The sequence below is a fragment of the Lolium rigidum genome, chromosome 1 (assembly GCF_022539505.1).
Source record: "Lolium rigidum isolate FL_2022 chromosome 1, APGP_CSIRO_Lrig_0.1, whole genome shotgun sequence".
NCBI lineage: Eukaryota > Viridiplantae > Streptophyta > Magnoliopsida > Poales > Poaceae > Lolium > Lolium rigidum.
In genome coordinates, this window is record NC_061508.1 from 61,408,318 (window position 1) to 61,426,500 (window position 18,183).

The following is an 18,183-nucleotide window of genomic DNA, read 5'->3' on the forward strand; positions in this document are numbered from 1 at the left end:
ATTCCATATTCATCGGATCCCAACAAACACAACATGTAGCATTACAAATAGATGATCTTGATCATGATAGGCAGCTCACAAGATCTAACATGATAGCACAATGAGGAGAAGACAACCATCTAGCTACTGCTATGGACCCATAGTCCAGGGGTGAACTACTCACACATCAATCCGGAGGCGATCATGGTGATGAAGAGTCCTCCGGGAGATGATTCCCCTCTCCGGCAGGGTGCCGGAGGCGATCTCCTGAATCCCCCGAGATGGGATTGGCGGCGGCGGCGTCTCTGGAAGGTTTTCCGTATCGTGGCTCTCGGTACTGGGGTTTTCGCGATGAAGGCTATAAGTAGGCGGAAGGGCAGCGTTGGAGGGCTGACGAGGGGCCCACACCATAGGGCGGCGCGGGCCCCCCTCTGGCCGCGCGGACCTATGGTGGCGGCGCCTCGTCGCCCCACTTCGTATCCCTTTCGGTCTTCTGTAAGCTTCGTGGAAAAATAAGACCCTGGGCGTTGATTTCGTCCAATTCCGAGAATATTTCCTTTGTAGGATTTCTGAAACCAAAAACAGCAGAAAACAAGAATTGGCTCTTCGGCATCTCGTCAATAGGTTAGTGCCAAAAAATGCATAATAATGACATAAAGTGTGTATAAAACATGTGAGTATCATCATAAAAGTAGCATGGAACATAAGAAATTATAGATACGTTTGAGACGTATCAGACACTCAGAGGATCCTTGCAACAAATGAAGCTAGGGGTTTTCCAGGGATGCTTGAAAGCATTGAGTGCATGCATTGAAAATGGAAGAACTGTCCGTTTGCGTGGCAGAGAATGTACAAGGGTCACAAAAACGGCTGCACTGTGATACTTGAAGCAGTGGCTACCCATGATCTCTGGATTTGGCACTCTTTCTTTGGTATGCCTGGATCCAACAATGACATCAACGTCCTAAACTGCTCCCGATCTTTTCCAAGCTTGTTGAGGGTCATGCTCCCCCGGTGAACTATGTGATCAATGGTCGGCACTACAACAAAGGATACTACCTTGCAGACGGTATCTATCCAAAGTGGGCAACATTTGTGAAGACTATATCGAAACCTAGCACCCCCAAACTTTGCGAGTTTGTCAAGAAACAAGAAGCTTGCCGAAAAGACGTCGAGCGTGCATTTGGTGTCCTCCAGCAGAGATTTGCTGTCGTTCGGTTCCCTGCTATGATTTGGTCCAAAGATCAGATGTGGGAGTTGATGAATTGTTGTGTGTGCTTACACAATATGATTATTGAAAATGAGCGAAAACATCCGATTCCTCTGGCTGAGCAACAAGCACCATATGAGAGAGAGGGTCCTCTTGCACAGCCTAATCACCAGGTGCCTCCATCATGGGCCGTCTTCATTGCTATGCGCCAGGAGATTCGAGACTCTACAATGCATCAGCAGCTGCAACATGATCTGGTGGAGCACATATGGACGCTCCGAGGCAACGCCAATGCCGACGCCAACTAGTTTGTCATAATTTGTTTCAAAAATTGTGAAATTATGTGCTTCATTTGTTTCAGCACTTGTTAAACATTGTACTGATTATCGCCGAATTTGTTTCAGCAATTTTCGGACTCTTGCTCGCCGAACTTGTTAAATTTTATGTCGAATTTGTTTGAAATATGTCGAGGTTGGGGGTTTCCTGCCTGGGGGGGGGGGGGGGGCTGGAACTTCGGCGCTCCCCAGGCCAAATTTTCCTCCAATCCGGACGAAAATTTCGCCGGATTTGGGCGTGGGAAGCGCCAACGAGTGGGGATGCTCTTACGCACCTAAAGTAGGAAGAATCCCAGGCAAACAAAAGTGCTCCTCCATAGCACTATGTGTAAGCAGCGTGCTCCAAATTTAATTCGCAAAACTGATATAGCGTGAGCCAATTAGAATTTAGAAGCATATTGCTGAGCTTGGCAATGATGCTTTTCACCCTCTGTCAATACGGCGAAAATATCATGATCATATACTCTCGGCAAACCTTTTCTCTTTGCCATGAGATATGACCTTTTTTTACGGTAGACTGTAGACACAACTCCCTCTTTCCTCCGCTCCCAAACTCTAACCCCAAAAAATAAACCCTTCGGTCTCCTCTCCCCGCCTCGACCCTGCCCGTCGTCTTCGACGTCCGGGCGCGGCCACCACTGATGGTGCCGGGAGAGGAGACGTCACTAGGGCGGCGCAGGTGGCGTGGCGGCATGAGGTCGGCGGAGCTCGCCGGTTCATGGTAGGGAAGCGTTGAGGCGTGGAGCTCGGTGGAGATGCGGGCGTGGTCTGAGCATCCTCGTTCATAATGAACGTGTGTGCCTTCTCGTCGTGCGGGGCGTTGGTGGACCACGATATGTTGACTATAATGGCAAGGTGTTGAGAGGGTGGTGGTGGTGGTGTGAACGACAAGTACGATGGCCCCAATCCGGCGGGTAGGGTGGGAAGTGTGCGCCAACACGAATGAAAGTCTCTCTCATCTTTGATCGGTGTGCCGACGGCGGTGCCCATGGGCGTAGTTCCCATCCTTGGAGGCGTCGTTGAGTGCGTCTACGCTTCCCCACTCCCACTTTGGTTTGGTGAAGCCTAGATTCGGAGTGAACCGGCGCGATGGCGGCGTTCTCGACGTTGTCACACTGTTGAGAGCATCACATTGGAGACATGGCTTTGCGGGTTCCTTGCTGCGTTCCTCCGGCTCGTTGTTCCAAACCTGATCTTCATGGGCGCCACGTACGCCGTCTCCGGAGAGTCCAAGACGATGTCATTCTGGAGAGCGATCAAGTCCCGCCAATCACCTGCCACCTCGTTTTCTGCATTAAGGGTGCATGGTGTGTCAACAAGGGAAGTTCAGTCGGAGCTGTCGATCTTCGAATGTGACAAGCGATGTGTTGGCTTTGTTGTTCAGCTTCCATAGGCTCTGTTGCGTTTGAGCTGAAATTCAATGGTGGCTATCTTTAGACTAATCGGTGTGAGGTTCGTTTGTTTTTCGCATCGAATTGTAGTTGTCTCGTACCTAAAGATATGGTACACTTTTGATGTGCTACTAAAAAAAACTTTTTAAACAGTATCGCTAAGAGGAAGGGACTCAATTTTAGTAGGTCGATGCGTTTTCTAGGTGGTGGGATTGTCTAAATAAGTAAAACCACACCATTTTTTTTTGGAAAGGTCCCGAAGGAAGAGCTGCATTAAGTCAACACGGTTACAAACCAAATTACAGGAAGGGCCTCTAAAGAACATGAAATAAAAGACCAGCCCTTTGAGTTTGCATACATGACCCTAGCATAAAAGCTGAAAACACGATCAGGTCCCTAGTCGTCACCGGAGAACGGACTCCGCCGTCGACTGCCGTCCACGCCGCTGGGGAACAAGCCACTTGGGGCACGGTCAGCAAGGACTGTCGACGACAAGCCGGAGAAAAGCCTCCCTGTGGAGGTAGATATCCTGGAGAAGGGCCGCCCTTCGGCCATAATATGCAGGGGCAGGGCGATGACGCCGGCAAAAGTCCCCTGGTGAAGAACTTCCCAGGAAGAACGCCGCCCCGACCGCGGCGTTGATGAAGCAGGCGCAGCTCCAAAGCACTTGTGACACCGCAACCAGTGCGGAGAAGCAGCAACACCGTTGATGTCCTCACCCTCGCCGCCACGGCCGGCCGAGAGGAACAACTTCGGTGTGCTACCTCTACACCAGAAGCAGCAGGGATAAAACCTCCAGGAAGCAAACGGGTTGGTGACGACGTGGCTGTGCTCCTCCTCGCCTCCACGGCCGGTCAGGAGCTCATCGACGACGCTGTTCGCTGGCGTGTGCGCGCTTTCCCCCTCGCCTCCAAGGCCGGCCAGGAAAAGACGCGGCCCGCCGCTTCCGCACTGCAACATGTGGTACACCGCCGCTCTTTTCTTAAAGGGAGCATCAGTCCTCTTCTTCGCTCTCCCCTCCGACCACCGGAGAAGAAGAGGAACCAAGCGAGACCCTAAAACGGCTGAGATCCAGGCGGCCAGATCACCTCCTCCGCTCCCACTACCGGGCATCAAGCCCCCTACCGGCATACTGCCACTAAACCTACCTACTCTATCTACTCCGGCACCTCCCCTCCGCCCATCTCTACCGGCGTCGCCGGCGAGATCGGCCTCGGGTTGGCCTGGCTCCCTTGTAGGAGCTCTCAGTTACTGTAGGGATGAGAGAGAAAGGAAGGGGGAAATGAGCCGAGTCAAACCACTACATTTTAGTAGCATGACTGTAGGGGCATCTCCAACGCGGCGACCCAAATGGACGTGTTGGGCCGTCCGTTTTGGGCCGTTTGGGTAGCCGCGCGGACACGCGAACAGCGCCCCGCGTCCGTTTGTCCGTTTGGGTCGCACGGTGCGCTCAACGCAGCGGCCACCCATTTGCCCATTTGGCCTATTTCTTTTGGTTAGGCCATTTGGCCACACATACTTATAAATACTATCAAAAATATATAGAATAATATCTAATAAATATAGAATAATATCAAATAGTATAAAATGGTGGTCCCCTTCTGCTCGGCACCTGTCAATGCATCTTGCCCAATGGAAAACCATCCATCGACGAGCATTTTGTCCTCCTTCAGCGTGTAGTTGGTGGTTCTTTTGCTAACCCAGCGAGCTCGAGCTTGTGCAGTTGCGGCTTGTGTGAGCTCCTCAGCGAACAACGGCTCCTGGTCGATGTTCATGCTGCCGGGATGGCCAATGGTGTCCTCCTCTATGTCAATGGGAGGTGGCGGGGGAGCCTGGTCGGTCGAAGGATATGGAACGGTGGTCGGCATTGTTCGTGGGTAAGACGGAGGGGCCTGCACGGTGTACGCTGCCTGCATCGATGGTGGCGCGCGCTCGACCGACAAATCGTCGAGCAGGTTGCATGCACTGGTCATCGCTGCTGCTCCCAGGTGCTTGGGGGCCTTGGAGTTCGCGCACGGTTGAGGTCAATGGACGAAGGAGACGACCCCATCATGGACTCGCCCACCTCCGGTGACCCATCCCGTGACGGGTACATGTACCCAAACGACGACGACACCATTTCCTGCAAGCGGGGCGTGTACCCAAACGGGGCAGTCGGCGGGGCTGTTGACCTTGGAGGAAGGGGCCGGGTCACGGACGAGGCCGAGCTCCCCCCCCCCCCCCCCGAGGCCGTGCCGGTGCCCGGGACGATCATGTGCTGAGAGAGCGCTCGTGACCGTAAAAGAGCATGACATGCTCTTTCATGGCATGAGCCTTCGCCTGCGTTTGGAGTTGGAGGAGCTGCTCGGCCGCTCGCTGCCGGTCCTCCGTGGCAGCAGCATCCTTCTTCCGTTGCTCGAGCGCCCTGCGCCGGTCGCCCCTCTACTTGCTCTCCATCGCCCTCTGCTTCACGGTGAGCTAGGGCTTCGCCTTGTTCGTTACCGGCCCGGGCTCTAGGACCACCGGAGTGTCCAGTTCAGGAGCCGCCTCCACGGGAGGAGTGGCAACAACCGCGAGCTGGGCCTCGTCTCCGATGGTGGCGGTGGCAGGAGCTTCGTCGGCCATCTCTAGGTTTTGGTAGTGGAGTGGAGTGAGTATGTTTTGGGAGGCAGACAGGCGGGCCAAGGGCGGATAAGGGGAGGACGCGAGCGGCCAGCAATCAGCATCTGTGACCACACAAACTCGCCCCAGATTTGTACCGGCTTTTGGTTATTCGGACGCGCGGCCATCCGTTTTTGGATAGGTCCGCACGCCAACATTTTGTCCGGTTCGAGCATCCGGACGCGAGCACGGGGTGCGTTACCGTGTTGGAGATGCCTAACATATTGGGCGTGCGTGTGGGCCGCCACGGTCAATGCCCCTGGTCCACAGACTGCTGCATCCACCGACCCACGTGATCGGAAACGTCCTCCAGCCCCACCCCTTTTTTCCTTGTCTTTCTTCCACTCGTCTCGGCCAGTTTCCGGTCTTCCCGCTCGCTGACACTCTCCCTCCCCCGCCCCCGGTCTCGGTTTCCATTTCCATTCCTCGCCTCCAGTCAAAATCCATTCTCCTCTCAGTAAACCCTCGCTCACGCCGCCGCCGCCTCCTCACCTCTCCCCAGATCAATCTCCACCCCCCGCCGTCCTCTTCCCGGTTCTACTCCGCCGCCTCCGTCCGTCGCCTCGAGATCTCCGGGATTCAGGTTCGAATCCGTTCCCCCGTTTCTCGCTGCCGTGTCCTGAAGTTCGAAGCGCTCGCCGTTCGCTCCGCTAGATAGTTTGAATCGAGGAACCTCGCCGCCCGTTTCCACGGCCGGTTTGCTTGCTTGCCTGCCTGCCTGCGCCCGCCGCGGGGGAGGTTTCACTAGGGTTTATCGCCTCGTGCTATCTGCCTAATCGGCGGGTTGGGATCTCGTAGGGTGTTTTTTTTTTCGGTTCATGGGTTGTGCGCGGATTCGTGACTCGATACTGTCGGACGGTTCGCTGTGCTGATCCGGACATGTTTTCGGACAGACAGCAAACGGTTTGGGGGATGAGATGTGTTTTTTTTTTTTTTTTTAGGAAGGATGAGGTGTGGTTTATGTATGCTGGAACCGTGCGTGCATTGCCTGTGCGAGTCCTCTGGGGTTTGTTGTCTCGCGCGAGATCTCTACCTGTAACAAAACGCATTTAAACCGCGCACATGCTTGGCACACTGCGGGCGGCATGGAGATTGGCCCAGTACCAGTAGTACTTGGCTGGCTCAACGACACGCCGTGCAATGCAATGGCACTCTGCCATGCCAGATCGGTACGTTTGGTGCGCCGGTGTTTGGTCCTGTGATTTGGCATCAGATAACAACCTTTTTGCATTTAGAAATTGAATCAATCAGCTACCGTTGCCGGGGCGAATGGTTGGTTCCTCCTACGGGCTACGGCAAGAACATTTGGGGGAGAAATTGCTAGTGTCCTTGTCGCTTCGGATTCCTTCTTCTTGGTTCGTAGTTTGCAATTACCATGCAGTACGCGAGCTTTTAACTTCACATAGCTCTGTCCTGTATTCACTTCCTCTCATATCCAGTTTGTTCACGTCACTGAAAGTCTAAAAACACTCACTTGCGTACTCATGCGAGCTGCTGATTGGTGGTAAGGAGTAACCCTGCCTTGTGAAAATGCATGGAGCTAAATAATTCCCCTCTGGGCAGATTCAACTCCAATAACAATTCATTTCTCTCATTTCTGCCAACATTCTACCATTGCATAAAGTTTGTGTGATATCGTACTTCGCTGTAACACATGTGCCTGATATTCTCCTTTACTTGAAATTTTATCCTGAGAGCATTCAGCAGAATTTTATTTTTCTTTTGTTGTTTGCATTCCATTCCATTCCATTCCGTTCTTTGTTACTTGTTAATTGTTTCTCGTGTGCACATGCTTATTGCTGAAGACTGTTTTTACAGATTTTCGCCATGGAGGATGGAGACAATGATGCTGTAAAAGTTCCCGCCAGTGAACAGTCCCCTAATCTTGGAGAAAAGGGTGAAGATGAAGTGGATTTGTTGAGGAAAACAGAAATATTGGATTTAAAAGAAGCAGTAAATTCTCTGAGTGAGAATTCAAGCAATGATGCAGAAGGGCAGATCCATGGGAGAGATGATTCAGAAAAGGACCTTAATGAGCAGGTGGGTAAAAGCAGAAGCCCCGATGCCATGGAACCTATAGATTCAAACCAGACCGTGACAGAGATTCTTGAAGAAGAAAAATCTGAAGATCCAGTTTTTGATGGAACTGAGGTTCCTGAAATGGAAGGTTTGAGGCGTTCTTCCGATCAATCTGTGGAACTTGATTCAGAAGCTCAGCAAGGGTCTGTAATCAATGAAAGAGCTGCTGCAATCAGGGAATTTGTCAAGGAGAAGGGAGCCATTGCGTCAACATTTATACGCCGCCTATCTGGCAGAAAGGATGAGAATGATCTTCATGTTGAAGATGACAAGAATGATGGTTCAGAAAGTGGCAATAGTGAGAAGACTGTCTCAGATTCTGAAATGAAACCAAAAGAGGCTCAGAAGAAATCTGAGGAAAGAACATCATGGAATCCACTGAACTTGATTAAAATTGGAGGAGATAATTACACTTCTACAACTGGGGAAGCTGGGCATGGAAATGTGCCCGGTTTGGTAGAGCAACCAACTGCCAAAGGAAGGATTATCCTCTACACAAAACTGGGATGTGAAGATTGCAAAATGGTTCGGTCATTCCTGTATCAGCAAAGGCTCAAGTATGTTGAGATTAACATCGATATATTCCCTAGTAGAAAGTTGGAGTTGGAAAAGAATACTGGGTCAACCTCAGTACCAAAAGTGTATTTCAATGACCTGCTGATTGGAGGCTTAACTGAATTGAAGAAAATGGAGGAGTCTGGCATACTTGATGAGAGAACCGGCGCCCTTTTCAAAGATGAGCCCTCATCTGCTGCTCCTTTGCCCCCCTTGCCTGGAGAAGATGATGAATCTGGATGCGGGAAGATGGATGAGTTAGCAACCATTGTCAGAAAAATGAGAGAGACGATTACTCCGAAGGATAGGTTTTTTAAAATGAGAAGGTTTAGCAACTGCTTTCCTGGTAGTGAAGCTGTAGACTTTATATCAGAAGATCAGTATTTGGAGAGAGATGAGGTAAAATGTTTACTGCTAACTATTTTTTATCCGTGCCATATATAGTACTTCCATATGGACTTTAAACAACATTAGTCTTGGTTTTGTCTGGCGTGCGAGGCTATGTTTAATTTACGAATAGATGACGAATTTTCATTATTTATAACTGATCTGTGGAAAGCATCTCACATTTAGGAAAGTATATATCTATTTTGTATGTTCCCTACTGTAAATATATGGCACTGCTGTCACCTTCCTTACCATTTGGTGGATACATATTATCCATGTAGGCTGTCGAATTTGGAAGAAAGCTTGCAAGCAAACACTTCTTTCATCATGTTCTACAGTAAGCTTTGAAATAACCTCAATCTATTATTCTCATTTCTATCATCTACTAGTAGAAATATGTGGAGATTATTAATACATTGCTTGTGTTTGCAGTGAAAATGTCCTTGAAGATGGAAATCAGCTGTATCGTTTCCTAGATCATGATCCCATAATTATGACACAGTGCTACAACATCCCTAGGGGCATCATTGATGTTGCACCAAAACCCATAGTGGAAATCGCATCAAGGTTGAGAAAGTTGTCTTGTGCCATTTTTGAGGCTTATGTATCTGAAGATGGTAGACATGTTGACTACAGAAGCATCCAGGGTTGTGAGGAATTTAAAAGGTTAGCACCTGCACAGACTCAGTATAAGCAAGAGCCAAGTTACTGCATAATCTATGTATTAAGTATATACTAAAATAAATGACAATGTATTGCTTGTTCTGACTACTGGTGACGAACTTTTGGTCAATACAGGTCAAATTTATTATATAATTACTAGATTCTGATTTGCTGTCTGCGTATATCTCTGTACATTTCACCTTGTAAATTATAAATTTATAAAAGCATGTTTGGTAATTAAACTTATAAGTGATAACTTGGCTGTTGTGTATTGACTACCCAAGTGTCATAGGTGATGGGTATACTTACAGTAAGCTCATATTTCTTGCACAGGTATATTAGAACAACTGAGGAGCTCCAGAGGGTGGAAATTAGTGACTTGGCACGTGAAGAAAAGCTTGCTTTCTTCATAAATCTGTACAATATGATGGCTGTCCATGCGATAGTGACATGTGGCCATCCTGCTGGGCCATTGGACAGGAAAAAGTTTTTTGGAGACTTTAAGTATGTCATTGGGGGATGTGCCTATTCTCTGTCAGCTATTGAAAATGGCATTCTACGTGGCAACCAAAGGCCACCGTATAACCTTGTGAAACCTTTCGGACAGAAAGACCAAAGATCCAAGGTGAATAAAGCAGTCCTGTCTGAAAAGGGGGAACATATATGTATCTGTTTACTAGAAATATGTGCTATCATGAATTCATGATGACAACTAGACTAGTTCTCTTTTTCTTAGCTTTTGTGATATATATTTGCATGCGACGCTGTGTTCAGAAAGAGGTGTTTGAACAATTGAACTGTTAAATTTTCTTAGACTCTAGGGCATACAATCTGTCTGCAGTTTTTCCTAGAAAGGGCAGCCTAAAGGGAACATTCTTGGTATGTGTTAGTGGCTATAAAAATCACCGAACGTTAGTGCGGTGGATAGATAATCGCAACAAACTTTCTTGTCGTTTGCATGAAATAAACTCAACTTCATATCTTGTCCTTCTAGTTCAAACAATCTCTTCTCATAAATGCTTATTGATATGATTCAATATCTGGTGCCCAGTGGTGGAGGCAAGTTCTTTGATCTGGGTGTACAGAGTTTGAAATTTAATGTTCTACTAGTTAATTATACACTAAGTTTTCATCACCAATATACTCCCTCTGTTTATAAATATAAGATGTTTTAGAAATTTCAAATTGAACTAGATACACACCATAATGAGTGAATCTACACACTAAAAATAGACGAATCTTCAAAACGCTAAAACATCTTATATTAGTGAACGGAGAGAGTATATTCTATTTCCATAAACAATGTCTTCGGCACATATGTACACCCATGTCCTTAGCTGGCTCTGTCCATGCTGGTGCCACATAGTATTGGTTTGGACATAGAAGGCTGCAAGCCAGCGAGTTTATCCAGCGTAGTGTCCACTTGTGGATGCTGGAAGTCTTCTACAGCAGATATTATAGAGCACTTATATAGCAGGCACAACGAGCCATACATAAACTTTTGTAGGAAGAGATGACTGAAACTTACCTAGTATGTAGGGCCCAAGGCTGTAGGTTGCGAATCTTGCGACCACTATCAGCTTCTGAAAATATGAGGCCCATTATATGTTTACTATATTATGTTTTAGTATTTCTAGAAAGTAAGGTTGTTGAGACATGAAAGTTTGTAGAAAGTTATACACGCAACAAACCGCTGCCAAGGAAAGGTAAGATGTCTATATATATTGGGCGCTAAATGCTCTGCACTGTAGTGCTTGTTTTAGCGCACGGAACCCTGTAACTGTACCTACTTGCCAAATCAGCAACATAATGCACAACATTGTTAGCATGCTATAGCAGCGCTGCAATACTAGTACAACATTGTCTTTTAAACAACTTTTTTTAGCTAATTAATTCCCGTGTTCATAACTGTCACCAATTAGATTAAAATGCTAATATTGCAGCCTCACAAATTTTGACTGCCTTTTTTTTTCCTTGTTTGTAACGGCAGGTGGCCCTATCATACCCTGAACCTCTTGTTCACTTTGCTTTGGTATGTGGTACCAAATCTGGACCTGCACTTAGGTGTTACTCCCCAGGAAATATTGATAAAGAGTTGATGGAAGCCGCACGTGATTTCCTAAGGAATGGAGGACTGACAGTTGATCCTGAAGCAAAGGTTGCATCTGTAAGCAAGATTTTGCGATGGTAAGATGATAAGACAACTGCTGTTCTTGCTTTATCAAGAGGATCTTGGTTACCTTACTATTCTTCTTTATTTCTTTACATTACCAGAATTTGTAGTATAACTATTACAATAATACAATATGTTTAATATTGCTATTCTTACTGGCGAATCTAGCACATTGACATGTTCAACAATACTGCTATATTAGAAAATAAATTTTATTCTAGGTATAAGTCGCAACACTACAGCTGCCGCAAGGCCGCAACATAAGCTAGATAAGTTTTGTGAGCAGTAGCCCAATGGTTAGGGTTGTGGTGGCACACCCAGCAACCAAAGTTTGACTCCTGTCGGGATCAAATTTCTGGAACACTAAGGAGCACTTCTATAAAATATTCCACCAAGTGCTAGTCCTGGTTGGTCTCGTTTTTTTTATGTTAGGTATTCTAACGGTTTTTTATTTTAGTTGAGACATAAAGTAGAATACCTGTCTGATTTGGGACCATATTTGTGCCTCATCATGACATAGTCCTCCACAATGTCTGCTCGGTTTTTGTTTACTTAAATCTGCCCTTGGTTAAATTAGATATTAATATATGATGAGTGATGCTCCAAAGAAGTGTGCCACCAGAGCTTGTAGCTCTTTGATGGTGTATTAAAACTCATACATGTGGCCCTGTGATTCGATTGCGCAGTTTTTAAGACTATCTGCACTATGCTATTGCTACAATTTGAACAGGAGTACAAAAAAGATGCTGTTACTTTTTATAGATTGATATGGATTTGTGTGCTTTGGCGTATTATAATTGACTATTGAAGAATAACTAAAATATATGTACTGTATATGTGTTCAACTGGTAACGTTTTATGCAATTAGCAAGGTGCCTGTGCTTCGCCACAGAACCCACAGGAACAAGAATCTATGTTAGCTTAGATGAGTTTTATCAGTTGGCACGACACCACACAGAAGGTTGTGGATTTGGGAGTCTGTTGCTACCATGTTTGTATATTTGCACTTCTCGTATCAATTCCAATCATTATAAGTACGTAGGATAATTTCGAGGCCATTATGGCATGTGCAGCTGGTTAGGCTGACCACATTTAGGATGCGATCACAAGAAATACAACTGGAACTGTGGAACACACAAATTAAGAGAATGCAGTTCCTATGCGACTAAAATGCATAACTATGTTACTACATTAGCAGATGATCGTAAATATGATATACAGTTGGACTTGGACAAATAGTGAGCACTGAGCAAGTCCTGAAAATTAACTTGATTATTGTTACTACCTGGTGTGCACTGTGATGAAGTTATATCATATCAATTTATAATGTAAACTCTTATTACAACATGGCCAATGCTTTGACAACTTAGCTAAAAAACTCACGCTCTAAATGATTTTCAGGTATAACACAGATTTTGGTAAGAACGAGACAGAAGTGCTGAAGCATGCTGCAAATTATCTTGAGCCTGCAGCGTCGGAGGAACTCTTGGAACTGCTTGCAAACACTCAACTGAAGGTCTCGTATCAACCATATGACTGGAGCCTGAACATTTAGCTGCTGCTAGGGTACTATTTATACAGATGTTCTCCTTATAGCTAGAATACCCGTCTTATTTTTTGTTTTTGCGGAAACTACCCGTCCCCCAAAGATTTCTGGAAGGACGTCACTTGTGAATCTCCTTTTGGGTGAAGTCTGGGGCGCATATGGATATTGGTGTATCGTTTTTTTTAAAGAATATTATTAGCGTATTGTGGATTTGTGCCAAACTGGATGTGGCCACCAGTGGACCTTGTTCCGTTCATTTGACTGAAATGGGCACTCTTTCGCTTTTGCTGGTTATTGTTTCTTTATTGTTGAGTAGTTCTAGTTATTGCAGACGTGATGTTGCCTTTGGAATAGCTTCCTATCATACATCTGTTACTGTAGGTGTATTGTGTGCTGACGCTGCCTCCACCGCTGCAATGAGCTGCTGCTCTGATGGATCAGCCTCCTCGCCCTCCCCATGCATGGGAAGAAGATCCGAGGAGTGGCTAGCACGGGAGGAGCGGTCCTAGGAGGACGAACCAGGACCTTGCGGTGCCGGGTGACGACAGCGGGCGGAGGTGGAGCCGATGGTAGAACAACTTGGAGAGGGGGCGCCTCCAACGTAGCCGCTGTACATTCCAACGGCGGGGTGTGGGGTGGAACGAGCCAACGAGGTCAATGCTAGGGGTTCAGTGCAAATCCTTCATCCTTTGCCCAGTTTCTTTTATATTCTGCAATTTCTCTCTCTAGAAGGGCTAGACCATTAGTTTGGATTTTGTTTGCAGTTCAGAGCTGGGTCCTCTGGCATGTTCGTAACAAGTATACAATCGAATGATGAGATGAAAGGTCCTTCACTTGGGACAGAAAAAACAGGCCCGCTCCCGTCCCCGTGGGCGAGCGGCCGGCCTCCCCGCCCTCGCCGCCATCGGTGGGCGTTGTTGGGCTGGCGGTGTGGTGTCGGCGGGGCGCCCTCTGGTGAGTGGGATCTGGGCGGCCCGGCTCCGGCGTCCTTCTCCGGCAGTTGTGGCTAGTGGCGGCGCGAATGCTGCGCGTGTTGGCTGCTGTGTGATGTGCCTCTTCCGGCGGCTTCCTCCGTAGAGGGTGGTTGTTGGGGTACCGGGCGGCAGCCCGCGGTGGTTTTTGGCGGTGGCGAACGGCGTGGCCGCGTCGGTCGGTGTTGGAGGTCCTGCTTCCCTTTATCTTCTCCCAAGCTTGCATGCCTAGGAGGATCCTTGAAGACCAGGCGGCGCTCGATCTGGAGCGGCCCGCCTCTCTAGGCTGGCGTTTGGGAGGGATGCTGTGCGGTACTCCTGCCAGCATGGTGCTCGGCGGAGCTGTCGTCTCTGTTGTGGTTTGCCTCCACGTGGTGGTCGATGAGTTCTCCAATCCTGGCGGTCCAGTCGTGGTCGGCGTTCTGTTAGTCGGTGTTGTGGCTGCGAGGGGGTCGTCGTGGCTAGGTGTTGAGCCTAGCGGCAGAGGACGCTGCTCCTGTACTGGTGTGCCCCATGATGATGCAGATGGCGGCCATGGGCGCGGTCTCCTCCGATGCGAGGTGAGCCGTGGCAGTGGTGGTGGTGGATTCTTCTTGTCGGTTGCTGGGCTATGGTGTCGGGTCCTTGTCGGAGCTCTTTGGTGCGTCGAGGGTGATCCATGTGCGAGTGCTCAATGGGCGTGTCTCTCTGCTTTGTGATGCCCTTCGACTCCAGCCGGTGGCACACACATGCGTCGTGGCATCGTCTCGGCCAAGTGCGGCCTTTCGGACACACCCTGTGGTGTCGATGCGTAGTGTGGTCCCGGATGCGCGTGGCCCTTCGATTACGTCGATGGTGCAGTGCCGTTGCTAGGTCTCGGTGGACCAAAATCGTTCAATTACTTCGGCAAGGCCTCGAGTTGGGTTGTCCCTCTGGTGTGTCCTCGGGGCTCTTCCTTGTGATCGTTGTGCTTGGGTCGCGATGAGTGTTCTCATCGGCCAACCGCCCCCCAGTTTTGTGGGGTGGCCGCTTTTTCTCCTCGGTCTTGTGTTTTGTCGGTGTGTGTTTGTCCTTTTTCTTCTCCTCTCTTGTAATCCACGTTTACCCTGGTTTATTTGAACCTATCTTATAGAGGCTGAAAAACTTCATAGCCAACTTGACTGAATATATGTTCAGGCTAGCTCACGCTCGCTATAGTTACAGTCAAAAAAAAAAAAGTTACAATCGAATCAAAGTTTCGTAACCAGCGAACTGGTTGTATCTTCAAAACTGTCTTATTCCTGCCACAATGGCGACCTCCCATAAGAAGTAAAGACCGCGGCAATTTGGAGCTAGTCTTAGGAGATGGTAAAGAATCCGATTCAAGTGTTAGCTTTGTGTCTTAATCTTGCTTCTTGAAAAGTGTTGCCTCCCACAGTTGTAAGTCTTGGTCTGTAATTGTATTGTTGACGTCTGTTACATCTGTGAACCTTTTGGGCTTTATTAATTTAAAATCGTGCATACAGATAACATCTTTTATAGTGTAGTGTATATATGCAGGCCAAAGCGAGACGTGGCTGCCAAGTTGCATGCAATATTGTCGGTTGGAGTAGTTTGTTTGGGGTATTGGAAGTCTCCAACTCCTCCATTTTTATCGATCAATCACAACTTGTCACGGTCTGATTTCGTCACACGCAGGGGTAAATAAACAATCTTGACCGACTGTAACAAATTCCTCGTGCGTCAATGCGATGTTGCTGCGCACCCGCGCGCGTCTAATGCTTGGCCAGCATGGTTAACCCATCATGCTATATCACCATCAGACAAGAAGTGAACAAAAGTCATGTTGCAATTGCTGCGCAGTTTCCACACACCTACATGTATAGCGGGCAGTTGCCCATATATAAAGGCCCTTCTTCATCTTTACTCCAGTGGATCCTCAGGTGCTGGTGAGAATGCAGAAGCCGAGCGTAGAGGAGCCCCTGCTGGTTGTAGCCAGCGGACCCGAACAAGGCAGTGAGAATAATGGCGCGGCGGCAGCAGCGGAGGCGAAGCGCCTACTGCGACTGGCGGGGCCGCTGGTGGCGAGCGGAATCCTCCGGTCTGTGGTACAGTTGGTGTCGGTGATGTTCGTGGGCCATCTCGGCGAGCTTCCCCTCGCCGGTGCCTCGCTCGCCACCTCCCTCGCCAACGTCACTGGCTTCAGCTTGCTCGTAGGCATCTCTACAATTATATCATCACTAGTAGGAGTACAAGCTCGTAATGTTTGCATGATCGATAAAAATGGAGATACGTGCAGTCTGGCATGGCGAGAGCGCTGGACACGGTGTGCGGGCAGGCGTTCGGCGCGCGACAGTACCACCTCGTCGGCGTCTACGAGCAGCGGGCGATGCTGGTCCTAGCGCTGGCGTGCGTCCCAATCGCCGCGGTGTGGGCCAACGCCGCTCGGATCCTCGTCTTCCTCGGCCAGGACGCGTCCATCGCCGCCGGCGCCGGCGCCTACGCGCGGTGGCTCATCCCGTCCCTCGTCCCCTACGTGCCTGTCGTGTGCCATATCCGGTTCTTGCAGACGCAGAGCATCGTGGTGCCGGTCATGGCCTGCTCCGCCATCACGGCGCTGGCCCACGTCCTCGTTTGCTGGGTGCTGGTGCACAAGGCTGGGATGGGGAGCAAGGGCGCGGCTCTCAGCAACGCCGTATCCTGCAGCATCAATCTGGCCATGCTGAGCCTGTACACGAGGTTTTCAGGAGCTTGTAACAGAACGTGGACTGGCTTCTCCATGGAGGCCCTCAAGTTCAAGGAGTTGCGCCAGTTCGCGGAGCTTGCCTTCCAGTCCGCAATGATGGTTTGGTGAGTCAAATCAAACATCTTTCTTGGTCATATATAACGAGGTGCATATAACACGAGTTTTTAACTAATTGATGGAAAGATACGTCTACATACATATTCGCAGCTTGGAGTGGTGGTCGTTTGAACTGCTGGTGCTGCTCTCTGGTCTGCTGCCCAATCCTAGGCTTGAAACCTCAGTACTGTCGATATGGTAAAACCAACTGGCAATCTACACCAATTTGCATGTACTTCAGTTTTTCTAAGTCCTTTCATTCTTTCTATGATTTGTATCATTGAATTGTGCAGTCTTAATACTGGCGCTCTCATGTTCAAGGTGCCAACTGGTCTCTGCACAGCCATAAGGTACTGTTAGATTCACTTCACATCCACAAATCCACAATAATGTGGAATGCTTTTGTCCCTCGATCTATACACTCATTGGTCTCTTTTGTCTTTCTTGCAAATACAGTACACGCGTTTCCAATGAACTTGGTGCCGGTAAACCGGAGGCAGCAAAGCTGGCAACCAGAATAGTCCTTCTTATGGCCTTGTCTGAAGGTTTAGTGATCTCTATTACAATGATTCTGCTACGCAATTTCTGGGGTTACATGTATAGCAATGAGGAGGAAGTTGTCACATACATCGCCCGGATGATACCAGTTCTAGCCATATCCTACTTTATAGATGGAGTTCATACTTCTCTCTCAGGTAAGAGGATAGGTGAAATGCCCCTTGTTTCCAATATTGCCAGAAAGAACAATCTCTAACATGGTCGCAGGATATTTTGTTTATATTTTATACATTTCAGGCGTGATAACTGGGTGTGGTGAGCAGAAGATTGGAGCACGCGTTAATCTTGCTGCGTTCTACTTGGCAGGCATCCCCTTGGCCGTGTTACTAGCATTTGTCATGCATCTGAATGGAATGGTATATAGCATTAACTTCTCATCTTTTCAAAAAATATATGAAAAGTATCGAAAACCAAAATTTTGTCATGCTTTCAATAGGGGCTTTGGCTCGGCATCGTTTGTGGCAGCCTCTTAAAGCTTATGTTGCTCATGTGGATCGTGCTCTCAATAAACTGGGAAAAGGAAGTAAGGACTTGCAGTTCTTATATCACCAGATATTTCCATTGGATAGTGACATCTAATACTTGTTTCTCTATTATAATTCAGGCAAATAAGGCAAAAGACATGTTAAGATCTTCTCTTCTAGTTGCATGAAGATAAAATCATGCGTCAAAATGACATTTTTGTGATGCGGCCAAGCATGCAGCCGACCCAACTGATTGATACTAGATAGACATGCACGCTTCACTGCCTGGGTAGCGTTGTCGCACGCCTTGGCTGGAGCGATACATTTGTTAATACTTTGATTTAGGTGTAGCACATGCTTTAGTGCTTCGCCTTAATAGCACAAGTAATCTCAAATATAGGTGGACGGTGGCGTGTTGTTATTTTCGGAGTT

The 18,183-nt window shown here is 48.2% G+C and overlaps 2 protein-coding genes across 2 annotated transcripts; both read left to right on the forward strand.

The window, feature by feature from the left end:
- Window positions 1-6,006: 6,006 nt before the first annotated feature.
- On the forward strand, window positions 6,007-13,250 carry LOC124685410. Its single transcript, XM_047219752.1, has 7 exons — window positions 6,007-6,138; window positions 7,374-8,588; window positions 8,858-8,913; window positions 9,009-9,242; window positions 9,573-9,864; window positions 11,230-11,426; window positions 12,814-13,250. The coding sequence occupies exons 2-7, from the start codon at window positions 7,383-7,385 to the stop codon at window positions 12,965-12,967; spliced, it is 2,139 nt and encodes a 712-aa protein (XP_047075708.1). The 5' UTR covers window positions 6,007-6,138; window positions 7,374-7,382; the 3' UTR covers window positions 12,968-13,250.
- A 2,592-nt stretch (window positions 13,251-15,842) lies between these two features.
- On the forward strand, window positions 15,843-18,183 carry LOC124685412 (protein DETOXIFICATION 16-like). The gene is made up of 8 exons (XM_047219753.1): window positions 15,843-16,100; window positions 16,187-16,737; window positions 16,841-16,927; window positions 17,023-17,079; window positions 17,186-17,424; window positions 17,525-17,643; window positions 17,724-17,810; window positions 17,892-18,183. The coding sequence occupies exons 1-8, from the start codon at window positions 15,843-15,845 to the stop codon at window positions 17,937-17,939; spliced, it is 1,446 nt and encodes a 481-aa protein (XP_047075709.1). The 3' UTR covers window positions 17,940-18,183.

What these genes read in the sequence shown, in the direction of transcription:
- LOC124685410 (XM_047219752.1), top strand. Translation starts at nt 7,383, where the DNA reads ATGGAGGATGGAGACAATGATGCTGTAAAAGTTCCCGCCAGTGAACAG. An exon ending in AGTATTTGGAGAGAGATGAG is followed by an intron (nt 8,589 to 8,857) that starts GTAAAATGTTTA and finishes TTATCCATGTAG; the next exon opens with GCTGTCGAATTTGGAAGAAA. An exon ending in TTCTTTCATCATGTTCTACA is followed by an intron (nt 8,914 to 9,008) that starts GTAAGCTTTGAA and finishes TTGTGTTTGCAG; the next exon opens with TGAAAATGTCCTTGAAGATG.
- LOC124685412 (XM_047219753.1), top strand. Translation starts at nt 15,843, where the DNA reads ATGCAGAAGCCGAGCGTAGAGGAGCCCCTGCTGGTTGTAGCCAGCGGA. An exon ending in TCACTGGCTTCAGCTTGCTC is followed by an intron (nt 16,101 to 16,186) that starts GTAGGCATCTCT and finishes AGATACGTGCAG; the next exon opens with TCTGGCATGGCGAGAGCGCT. An exon ending in CAATAAACTGGGAAAAGGAA is followed by an intron (nt 17,811 to 17,891) that starts GTAAGGACTTGC and finishes ATTATAATTCAG; the next exon opens with GCAAATAAGGCAAAAGACAT.